At 36.1% G+C, this 12,578-nt stretch overlaps 1 protein-coding gene across 8 annotated transcripts; it reads left to right on the plus strand.

The window, feature by feature from the left end:
• Positions 225–2,634, plus strand: LOC18777603 (protein NUCLEAR FUSION DEFECTIVE 6, chloroplastic/mitochondrial). Of its 8 annotated transcripts, none has more exons than XR_002271541.1 (5): positions 225–478; positions 584–762; positions 1,266–1,333; positions 1,886–1,927; positions 2,269–2,634. XR_002271541.1 is itself a non-coding variant. In XM_020563323.1 (4 exons), exons 1-3 carry the CDS (start codon positions 327–329, stop codon positions 1,903–1,905), a joined length of 291 nt encoding a protein of 96 aa, XP_020418912.1. In that variant the 5' UTR covers positions 225–326; the 3' UTR covers positions 1,906–1,927; positions 2,269–2,634. The 8 variants fall into 8 exon arrangements, 3 of the variants coding, with proteins under 3 accessions (XP_020418912.1, XP_020418911.1, XP_007210548.1); XR_002271544.1 differs by having other exon boundaries at positions 226–478; positions 584–702; XR_002271542.1 differs by lacking the exon at positions 1,886–1,927.

The raw sequence follows: 12,578 nt of genomic DNA on the forward strand, positions 1-12,578 counted from the left end.
AATTTGCAGACCGTAAGTTTCAAGTTTGAATTCCCATGACATCTTAGTTGTATACGTGTGTAAGAAATCCATATTCCCTGTTGTTTAGTACTCAAAAGAAGTTCGAATTTTTGATTAAAAAGAGAGCATTAGTCAATCCTTAGGCCAACTAAAACAAAAAGATCAAGGCCCAAAAGATCTGTACCCAAGCCCAAAACCAATAACAACAAGCAGCACATCTATTCACCGAGCTCATGCTGCTAAAACCCTAAACCCTTTTGAAAACCATTACTCAGATCAGATCTCATTTGCTCGTTTAATCATTCCTCCACCCTCAAACCCCTGTAATGGCTTCAGCCTGCAGGCAGTTCGCCAACAGAGCATCCCTATCGTCCGTCCGATCCGCCATCAGATCCAACGCCCCAAAATCTCCCACCTCACGCTTCCCTCTCCCGACATCCACTCCCTCAACTCCTCTTCGCCGTTCCTCACTCTCAAGGTCTGTGTTTTTCAGGGGTTCATATTCATATTTATTTATTTAATTCTTAATTGTGATTTTTAACTTCTGGGTTTGGATTGTTGCTGTGCGTTTTATTTGGTGCAGGCCTCCGGGTGCACTGGGATGCGTGCAATCTCTACTGCCACTCCACAGCGCGGTGGCGGCGGCGAGAATGACGTCGTCTCTGAGCATCACATCGAGGAGTTGCCGTGCGCTCTCACAGGGTACTCTCTGCCGCACCTCTCCCGGCCTCTAATAAAAAAAATTTGCTTTCTTTTCTAACTGTGAGTCACTTTTGCTACTTCCACCATTGTAATAATTTGTAGTTCTTTCAATCCCATATCTTCATTTTTGCGTTTGCTCACTTGGGTTCTCTTCAGAATTTGATTTTGCCTCATTGTTGCTGTTGAGTTTTGCATTGAATGATTTCTGTGTGTCCACCTGGTTATGATTTGTTGTCTCCCTCTCGAAATGTATGTTTTTGTGTGGGCTTGAACTTGTAGACTGCCTTGCACAATTTAATAGATGGTTTGAGTCTTAGCATAGAAGTTTTACTTCTGAGTAACTCAAACTAGGTTGTTGTGTCTTTGAAAATATGAGCATTCTTAGAGACATTTCTCTATGTAAGATTGGCTCATTGGGTATTTTTTTTAGAGCTTGTTGGATGTGTCCTGGGAAGGCAATGAGGCTGTCGTTTTGAGAATAAGACAATTTGGGGCAATGAAAATCAGGGTCGAAATGCTTTTCATAGGGAATGTTATCTGACTGGAATATTTGGTTCCTGCAGGCACATAACATTATGCTTGAAAGAAATAAACTGGACCTGGTAGTTAAGGCCTGCTGCGTCATTATCAAGTACGAAACTATGAGTTTTCCCTCAAAACCATAAAAATGTTTAACTATGTGGGTTTAGAGACTTATATTTCGCCTACGGCTTGATTTGTCACTTTTGATGATTGTACCAGCAGTTGCCACATTGTGGCCTCTGCGTTATGCGCATCGACGCTCAATTTTGATCCCTTTAGTTGTATCAATGATAAGGTAGGAATGTCTACCAATTAATATAGGATGGTATTATGATGAAAAGTTTCTATTAGGCTGTGGCACTCATAATTTATCATATTCTAGCCGTATCGCCACTGCTACTCCATCTTCTTTATATTGTCTATATATTTTGGGTTTGAAGTGAGCATGTTGAGACATTCTACAGCAAATCCATTTTCTTGAAAATTATAACTAATGGGTTAAGTTTAATGCTAATTCAGCAAGATGATATGATGATCTAAAGGGGAGAGCAAAATAAAATTTTGAGTGCAAACATTTTGCCTTAAGTTTGTTGAACTTATATAGCATACCATGTCTAAATAAATAAGAACACGTTGATAACATAGCTGCTCCTTTTCCCAGATGGAATTGATGGTACGTGACACATGTATGCTGTATATGGAGGTGGGCGCTGCTATTTATGCTCATTGTGTCTGACTTAAAACATTGAGGAAAACTAGATATATGTACATGCTGATCAGTTATTATTGGATTATGTTCCTAGCCATTTGTATTCTGAAAGCAAGCTTTAGTGGATGCTGGAAAGTTTCGCTTACTTTTCTCTAGAACATCATAAATTGTCCACAGGATCGCATTTCTTGAGCTGTTTTAGTGGAGTCTTTTTTGATTGGGTCTTTTGATTAATGAAATTGGACTGGCACGATTTCTGCATTATTCTCTTGAGTTATAGATGGCTTCACTTTATGTGTTCCTAATTTGAGTCTTTGTATTCTTTGATGATCCAGAGCTTGGTCTGTCAGTTCCAAGGTGATTCGTAGCAGGTTGTGTCACCAATACAAGAAGTTAGCTTCACAAGAATGGAAAAGCAAAGATATTGTATTTTTATTTATTCAAACCCTTTCACAGAACTGAAGCTAAATTCGATTCTTCCTACAAGACAGGATGTTAGCGGCTGTTAAATAATAATTCAGTTGGCATGTTCAATACTAAATTTTTATGCATCTCTGATTTGGAATACAAGTCCATGTCTTTCCACGACATCCTGGCCGCCTTATGGCGCGCATACCATGCTTGATGCGATTACTTCTATGTTTAAATCGAAACCCATCTAATCTTAAGGTCAGCATTCTTCATATTGTTGGACAAGTTGTAATAAATTTGGTTTCATGTTTTTGAGTGGTGGTTTTTACTATAACCTACTCAATTGTAAGTGTCAAATTCATCGTAGCCATGGCAGAATGCACAGTAATCGAAGAAATCTGTACTAAATTCTTCCCCCTTTCAACTGGCATGTCAGTGTCTGTTCTATTTGTTGCTTCTTCACAAGTGAACGATTAACCAACGTTCATAGCTCCTGAAGGCTGAAACAAACATGCTTGCGCATGGAGGCGCCCAATCATGGAGTGACTGATTTGCCTAGCTGAAGAAAGCACAGTTGGCCACAGGCACCTAAAACTGCCGTCAAATGTACGAAGTCTCGGGAAATTTCGGACCTTTCTCGGTGAACAAACAAGCAGACACCACGCTTTACAGAACCACCCAGAATGCGCATATCCAGAAATCAAGAATTCCAAGAGACTACCACTTGGCCTCTAGAGCCAACCCTAATGTAAAGATCAATAGGAAAGTGGAGACAAAGACAATGGAGTGAATCAACTTGATCAAACAAAATTCGTGACACTATAATACATGCAGCTGAAATTCTTGCCAATGTTTGCCATTAGACATGTTGATGGCTTTTATGCACAAAATTTCAGCTCAAGACCAAGTTATTCTGAATAATTGACCAGATATATTTTTGTTTGAATGAATATATAGTTCAGATTTTATATTACAATCCAGAACTGTTGTATATATTACAAAGCAAAAATGCTAGTCATACCACATTTATATGCAAAATAATCAAAAATAACTTTCCCTTAGAGATTTTTGTCGCAATCGCAATTGGTTATTTATCTTCTCTAGATCTAAAAAGTATATTAAATTTGAGTAGCACAATCACAAACTAAGACCCAAAAGAATGACAATCTCATATGAGGAATATCAGCTGCATTTTGATTGTATTTAAGTGAGATTTATTATTTTGGAATAAATAAGTCTTATGGTATTTAATTAAGACTTTTAAATAATCTAAATAAGTCTTATGGTATTCCATTAAGACTATTAGGATTTTTAAAAGAGAGTGTTGAAATTTAGTGGTATTCAATCAAGACTTTAAATAAGTAATAAAAAGTTTTATGGTATTCAAAAACTTGCTTATTTCGAATAAAATGTGGAATTGTATGGAACTTTTAGTGCTAGGTATAAATACCAAACCCTATCTCAAATCCTACCCTAAGAGCATCTTCATTGCAATTGTAAAGGACATTTACACTTAGAGTTGTAGGAAGTTGCTCCAATGGTGGGGTGTAAATGGTTGTAGATATATCATTGGGCCGGAAAATGTATAAAAAGAAATGGACATTTACATCTGATTTAACATTCCCATGTGTTAAGCCCCACGGGTTGAAAAGGAGGAGAGATAATGCAAAAGTGGTGGGCTCCAAACATATAAAAGGTAAGATAACTACCAAAATACCAGAAATATCATTTTGCTTTAACTTGATATAGAATCATTTCCTTTCATGTCCTTTTTACATCTCACTCATTGGAGGAAAAACGACATTTACATCTTCCGAATGTGTAAAGGAAATGTAAATGTAGTTTTACACCTCCAATTTACAACTCTTGCAATGAAGATGCTCTAACCTATTAGATTTTGTAGGAAATAATAGTGCTAAAATGCTATAAAATAAACAAATAAATACTACAAACAAAACAAATTTTTACAACAGTAGTATGTAATTAAAAGAACCTTAATTGAGTCGAGGCAAGTGTTAGACACTCTGACCTTAAGACGAATTACGCCCCACACTGGTGCTTATGGTTCACTAGCGTTCGCCTCCCAGGATACAACGACTCCCCTCCTTATGAAAGAAGCACTGCAATTCACAAGGAACTTTGAACCAAAATTATGCAGGAAACTCTCTTTATGCAAACTCTAATGCTCTCTATATATGAAAGTATGTATCTAGAGAATTGATTGAATTTATAAAAACTGCAGGAGGATTGCTCTATTTATAGATGATGAAATACCCTTTCCAAAAAGGTATCCCAATCTGAAAAGGCAAACAGTGCATCCTTTGGTCTTGAAGAGTTGTCACCCCAAACAATGTATCCCTTAGTTTGAAGAGTTGTCACCCCCCAATTGAAGATGTCTTTACCCAAGGGTCATGTCTTTAACCCAATGGATTTTATTAATTTCCATTCAAATAGAAAATTAATATTAAATATAATATTAAATTTCTCACAATCCCCCACATGAATGGAAATTAGTTTCAACAATATGCAAATGATAATGCAGACTTAAAGAGAGTTCCTATTAGAAGAATATGGCATCTGGATAGGTAGCTTTTGGCTTTGAACCTTCCATAGTGAAGTACTATCGGATTTACTTGGCTAATCAGTGAACGTGATGTCTTGAACTGTTCAGCCGTTTGTGTAAACCCAGACAATAATACTCACACAATACCCTTCTAGACATATCTGGTTCGATCGGTTGTGCCCGTTTTGGCCCTGAGCAACTCCTGGCATTCATAAGTGCTTTAGAGAATTTAGCCCTAAAAATTCTCATGGAAACGGCCCTATTTCACACTTATATAGGTGATTTCCTATTGGTAATATCTTCTCATATCTTACTCGGATAATCAAGGTATAGGAATCATTAAAAGCATAGCTTAACCTAAACACATTTCATACAACACTGTATCATCATAGGATATGGGTAGGAGAATATATCTCTTCAGTGTTATTTTTGAGTTATCATAATTTAGTTGTCCCTTTTGAACCTAGATCTTGGGATCTCCAGTCAACTAGGTTGGGTTTCCACTATGACTACTCATTTGACATGGGCTTTAACCCCATTCCCCTAAAAAGGTTAAGATAGGACCCAAAACTATTGACTGTATATTTATCGGTTATGCCATTAACAGTAGTGCATATCGTTTCCTTGTACACAAATCTGATATATTAGATGTACATGTGAATACGATTATTGAATCAAGGAATGTATCTTTCTTTGAAAATGTATTTCCTTATAAGGATGCACAAGAAAGAAATACACTTAAAAGAACCTTAGATACTGTTAATAGCGATAACCAAGAAAGTCATCAAGAAAATATAGACCAAGAGACTGCAGAACCAGAAACTGGACATGAACCCAGGCGTAGTAAGAGAGCTAAGACAACCAAATCCTTTGGTCCTGAGTTTCTAACTTATTTGTTAGAAAATGAGCCTCAAACTTACAAAGAAGCCATGACTTCTCCTGAAGCTCTTTTATGGAAAGAGGCTATTAATGCCGAAGTTGAATCCATCATGCAGAATCACACATGGGAACTTGTGGATCTTCCTCCTGGAAATAAACCATTGGGTTATAAATGGATTTTTAAGAGAAAAATGAAAGCTGATGGATCAATTGACAAATATAAGGCAAGGCTTGTTGTCAAAGGTTATAAACAAAAAGAAGGATTGGATTATTTTGACACATATTCACCAGTTACGAGAATAACATCAATAAGAATGTTAATTGCAATTGCAGCATTGCATAACCTTGAGATACATCAAATGGATGTGAAAACGGCCTTTCTAAATGGTGATTTAGATGAGGAAATTTATATGGAACAACCTGAAGGGTTTATTGTTCCTGGACAAGAAAAGAAAGTATGTAAGCTTGTTAAGTCCTTGTACGGGTTAAAGCAAGCACCAAAACAATGGCATCTGAAATTTGACAATGCATTAATGTCAAATGGTTTCAAGATCAATGAGTGTGATAAATGTGTTTATATGAAAAGCACTCAAGATGGTTTTGTCATTATTTGTCTTTATGTTGATGATATGTTAATTATTGGTAGCAATATTGGGATGATTAAATCTACCAAGAAAATGTTGACCAAAACTTTTGACATGAAAGATTTGGGAGTAGCAGATGTGATTCTAGGAATTAAAATTTCTAGAACATCTGATGGACTAGTTTTATCCCAATCACATTATATTGAGAAAATACTTGCGAAGTTTAGCAAGTATGATACTAGTCCAGTAAGAACTCCTTATGATCCAAGTCTTAATCTTGTGAAGAATATAGGTCATGGTGTATCACAAATAGAATATGCTCGTATTATTGGTAGTCTCATGTATCTTACGAATTGCACAAGGCCTGATATAGCTTACTCTGTTAATAAATTAAGCAGATACACTAGTAATCCTGGAAGGGATCATTGGAAAGCTATAGTCAGAGTTCTAAGATACTTAAGATACACCAAAAATGTTGGATTGCATTATACAAGATATCCAGCTGTTCTTGAAGGATATAGTGATGCTAATTGGATATCTGATACTAAAGACTCCAATTCTACAAGTGGATATGTCTTTACAATTGGAGGTGCGGCTATATCATGGAGATCTACTAAGCAAACTATTATAGCTAGATCTACTATGGAATCTGAGTTCATAGCATTAGATAAAGCTGGTGAGGAAGCTGAATGGCTACGTAATTTCTTAGAAGTTATTCCATGTTGGCCAAAACCTGTGCCTGCTATATGTATACATTGTGATAGTCAATCTACAATTGCAAGGGCACAAAACAATATGTACAACGGCAAGTCTCGACATATACGTCGAAGACACAACACCGTTAAGCAACTGCTCTCCAGTGGAATAATTACCATTGACTACATAAAGTCAAGAGATAATTTGGCGGATCCATTTACTAAAGGTTTGAACGGAGAACAAGTTTATAGATCATCGAGGGGAATGGGGTTAAAGCCCATGTCAAATGAGTAGTCATAGTGGAAACCCAACCTAGTTGACTGGAGATCCCAAGATCTAGGTTCAAAAGGGACAACTAAATTATGATAACTCAAAAATAACACTGAAGAGATATATTCTCCTACCCATATCCTATGATGATACAGTGTTGTATGAAATGTGTTTAGGTTAAGCTATGCTTTTAATGATTCCTATACCTTGATTATCCGAGTAAGATATGAGAAGATATTACCAATAGGAAATCACCTATATAAGTGTGAAATAGGGCCGTTTCCATGAGAATTTTTAGGGCTAAATTCTCTAAAGCACTTATGAATGCCAGGAGTTGCTCAGGGCCAAAACGGGCACAACCGATCGAACCAGATATGTCTAGAAGGGTATTGTGTGAGTATTATTGTCTGGGTTTACACAAACGGCTGAACAGTTCAAGACATCACGTTCACTGATTAGCCAAGTAAATCCGATAGTACTTCACTATGGAAGGTTCAAAGCCAAAAGCTACCTATCCAGATGCCATATTCTTCTAATAGGAACTCTCTTTAAGTCTGCATTATCATTTGCATATTGTTGAAACTAATTTCCATTCATGTGGGGGATTGTGAGAAATTTAATATTATATTTAATATTAATTTTCTATTTGAATGGAAATTAATAAAATCCATTGGGTTAAAGACATGACCCTTGGGTAAAGACATCTTCAATTGGGGGGTGACAACTCTTCAAACTAAGGGATACATTGTTTGGGGTGACAACTCTTCAAGACCAAAGGATGCACTGTTTGCCTTTTCAGATTGGGATACCTTTTTGGAAAGGGTATTTCATCATCTATAAATAGAGCAATCCTCCTGCAGTTTTTATAAATTCAATCAATTCTCTAGATACATACTTTCATATATAGAGAGCATTAGAGTTTGCATAAAGAGAGTTTCCTGCATAATTTTGGTTCAAAGTTCCTTGTGAATTGCAGTGCTTCTTTCATAAGGAGGGGAGTCGTTGTATCCTGGGAGGCGAACGCTAGTGAACCATAAGCACCAGTGTGGGGCGTAATTCGTCTTAAGGTCAGAGTGTCTAACACTTGCCTCGACTCAATTAAGGTTCTTTTAATTACATACTACTGTTGTAAAAATTTGTTTTGTTTGTAGTATTTATTTGTTTATTTTATAGCATTTTAGCACTATTATTTCCTACAATCTTAAGACGAATTATTTGTGTTACTTGCTATATACTTTAATCTGTGTTTTTAATTGTTAAACGCTGCAAAAGGTTTGATTTTGGTACAAACAGCAAAACATCTTTTTATTAGTTGTTTATTCTATTGAATTGGTTTCCTGTTAGTTTCCTTTGTTTTATACAATTCGAAGTTAACCAAAGCTAAGTTATAATAATTGGGACCTTTCAATAAAGATTGCCACAAACACTGATTGCCTTCTGTTTCTATTGTTAGACAAAGTCTAAATATACAGCATCGTTTTTATTTATTTATTTGGAATCTATTTTCTGTTTGGCATCATTTTTTATTATTCTGTTTATAAATTCTGATTATATTTATCTACATACATTAAATTCACTGTATCTGTGAAATATAGCATTCTGCATTACTATTCTCTTGAATAAATTGCATATTGCGTTTGCTATACTTCTTATCGGTATTGTATTATTTATTTCTGTGTGTTTTGTTGTAACACACTATTGTGATTCATTATCTATTAAAGACTACCAAATATTTGTTTATTGACATTGAGATTGTTCACTCAATTAAGGAAAATGTCGAATGAGATACAGAAAGTGGGTCCTTCTGTGAAGACAAGTGCACCTGCTGTAGTGTTGCCTTCATCCCATAATCATGCAGAGAAGCCTGAAAAATTTAATGGGATGGATTTTAAGAGATGGCAACAAAAGATGTTGTTCTACATCACCACATTGAATTTGGCTCATATCCTGAAAGCAGATCCTCCTGGACCTGGTGATACAATAGAAACAGTTGCTGCTTCTGATGCATGGAACCAGTCGGATTTCCTTTGCAGGAACTACATCCTAAATGGTTTAAGTGATGCACTATACAATGTGTATAGTCCAATTCAGACGGCCAAGGCTTTATGGGAGTCACTAGATAAGAAATATCGGACCGAAGATGCAGGAATGAAGAAATTCATTGTCGGTCGGTTTCTTGACTACAAGATGGTAGACTCCAAGACTGTCATAAGTCAAGTCCAAGAACTGCAACTCATTCTACATGAGATACATGCAGAAAAGATGGAATTGAGTGAGTCTTTTCAAGTGGCTGCTGTCATTGAAAAATTACCACCCTCTTGGAAGGATTTCAAAAACTACCTTAAGCATAAGCGTAAGGAGATGGGACTTGAGGATTTGATAGTAAGGCTAAGGATCGAAGAGGACAATCGCCGTGCTGACAAAAAGTCTGGATCCATAATGGAAGCTAAGGCTAACATAGTGGAAAAAGAGTCAAGAAATAACAAGAAGAGGAAGCACTCTGGAGAAGGCTCAAGTCAAGGGAACTCCAAGAAATCCAAGGAGTTTAAGGGAAAGTGTTTCAATTGCAATAAGCAAGGCCATCGAGCTGTGGATTGCCGAAGTAGAAATGGACAAGGCAACCAAAAGAAAAAGGGCAAGACTGAGGCACACATGACTGAAGAAGACAAGCTTTCAACTGACTTGTCAGATATTAATCTTTCTGCAGTTGTGTCTGAAGTGAACTTGGTGGGCAACACCAAGGAATGGTGGGTGGATACTGGAGCTACACGCCACATATGTTCTGAAAGGAAGATGTTTTCTACCTATGCAGCAAATGATCAAGGAGAGCCTTTATTCATGGGAAACTCCTCCACCTCCAAAATTCATGGCCAAGGGAAAATAGTTCTAAAGATGACATCTGGAAAGGAAGTCACTCTCAATAATGTACTTCACGTCCCTGAGATCCGAAAGAACTTGGTTTCTGGATCACTGCTTAGCAAGAATGGGTTCAAACTAGTCTTTGAGTCTGATAAGTTTGTACTTACAAAGAATGGAATGTATGTGGGGAAAGGGTACCTTACTGATGGACTCTTCAAGATGAATGTAATGACTGTTGTACACAAAGTTAATAATAATAAAGTTAGTTCTGCTTATATGCTTGAGTTATCTGATTTGTGGCATGGAAGATTAGGGCATGTTAATTATGACAAATTGCGTCAATTAATTAACATGGAACTAATACCTAAGTTTCATATTGATTTCCATAATAAATGTGAAACCTGTGTTGAAGCAAAACTAACTAGATCATCATTCCAGTCTATAGAAAGAAGTACAGAACCTCTAGAATTAATTCACAGTGATATTTGTGACTTGAAATTTGTACAAACTAGAGGTGGTAAAAAGTATTTTATTACTTTTATTGATGATTGTACAAGATATTGTCAAGTATATTTGCTAAGAAGCAAAGATGAGGCCATAGAAATGTTCAAACATTATAAAAGTGAAGTTGAGAATCAACTTAGCAGGAAAATAAAGATATTAAGAAGTGATAGAGGTGGTGAATATGAATCACCTTTTGGTGAGTTTTGTTCCCAACACGGAATTATTCACCAAACTACTGCCCCATACTCACCTCAGCAAAATGGTATTGCTGAACGCAAAAATCGTACTTTAAAAGAAATGATGAATGCATTGCTAGTAAGTTCTGGAGCACCCCAGAATTTGTGGGGGGAAGCTTTACTTTCTGCTAATTACATTCTCAACAAATTGCCTCATAAAAAGTTAGACAAAACACCTTATGAGTTATGGAAAGGTCACAAGCCTTCCTATAAATACTTGAAAGTGTGGGGGTGTCTAGCTAAAGTTGCGGTTCCAACCCCTAAAAAGGTATCCCAATCTGAAAAGGCAAACAGTGCATCCTTTGGTCTTGAAGAGTTGTCACCCCAAACAATGTATCCCTTAGTTTGAAGAGTTGTCACCCCCCAATTGAAGATGTCTTTACCCAAGGGTCATGTCTTTAACCCAATGGATTTTATTAATTTCCATTCAAATAGAAAATTAATATTAAATATAATATTAAATTTCTCACAGATTTTTCATGTGAGATTTTTTTCTCTATTGAAGAAGATGAACACTCTGAACCCTATCTCCGCTGAACCTTTCCACTAGGGAGAGCTCTAAAGAAAAGTAAACTTGCTAGTTTCAATTCATGATGATTTCGTCTTCTGCTGGGTATTTGTTCTGTTTTATTGTTATATTTAACTCATTTTGTGGTCAACTTCACTGAATGTGTTATTACAATTTACATCCATTCTTTATTTTGAGCTAGTTCTTTATTCTGTGTTTGATTGCCAAGAAAACTAATTTTAATCTTTGTTATGTGTTTTGTTATTCAAAGTTTGTGAGCCTTTTTGGAATTGAAAATAAAAGTAAGCTATAGAATAAAGTAATTGCTGGTGCAATAGAGAGACGAAGGGAGGAGAAATAGAGATGAAGGAAAAGAGATGGAGGAGAGCGGCACGGCATTGCCGAGACTTTTTTTCCTGTTTTATCTTTTATTTTATTATAGAAGGTAAAAATTGAAAGACAATTTACAGCTGCACAAATAGCTTTAATTTTCTTTTCAAAAAAGACACGAAGCAAACTTTGAATGGAAGTATCGTGGTGAGGATGATGGATAGTTAAATTCATTTGATTCTTCCAAATCTTATAAGTCAATATGGTGACCAAGTATGCGTGTGAGAAACTCTATAAGTCATTACGTTATGCTGAATTCTACAAGACCTTTTAATCCTTAAATAATCTTTTAAAATCCCAATTGAATACACCCTCTAAATTGAAGACTATACTTGTTACAATTTAGGACAACAACCTTGAATTTAGTCATCTTTTAGTCATAGATACACTACAAACTGAATACGGTTTTTTCTATGCATACGAAGAGTAAATGATGTTGGCGTGACTTGTGGATATTGACTTACTTTCCTTACACACCAAGAATTCCTATTATAATTGTAATTGATTTACTTTAATTTCTGATTTCCTACTGCAAATAGATTTAGGAATTTATTATTTACTTGCCTATTTAGGTTTCGTTGTATTATAAATATGACCTCCTACAAGGAGAAGAATACACAGAAAATTCCCACAAACAAATATTCTCTCATAGTTTTAATATTTTAGCATGGTATCAGAGCCAGGTTCGATCTAGGGACCTGTGCTTGTGTTCTTCTTGAAATTTAAGTGCTCTTCTCCCCCCTTG

Source organism: Prunus persica, chromosome G5 (genome assembly GCF_000346465.2).
Source record: "Prunus persica cultivar Lovell chromosome G5, Prunus_persica_NCBIv2, whole genome shotgun sequence".
Lineage (NCBI taxonomy): Eukaryota > Viridiplantae > Streptophyta > Magnoliopsida > Rosales > Rosaceae > Prunus > Prunus persica.

Bases quoted from the DNA above. Each gene is read 5' to 3' on its own strand.
- LOC18777603 (XM_020563322.1), top strand. From the start codon at position 327: ATGGCTTCAGCCTGCAGGCAGTTCGCCAACAGAGCATCCCTATCGTCC. The intron at 479-583 runs GTCTGTGTTTTT...TATTTGGTGCAG, and splicing joins CGCCGTTCCTCACTCTCAAG to GCCTCCGGGTGCACTGGGAT.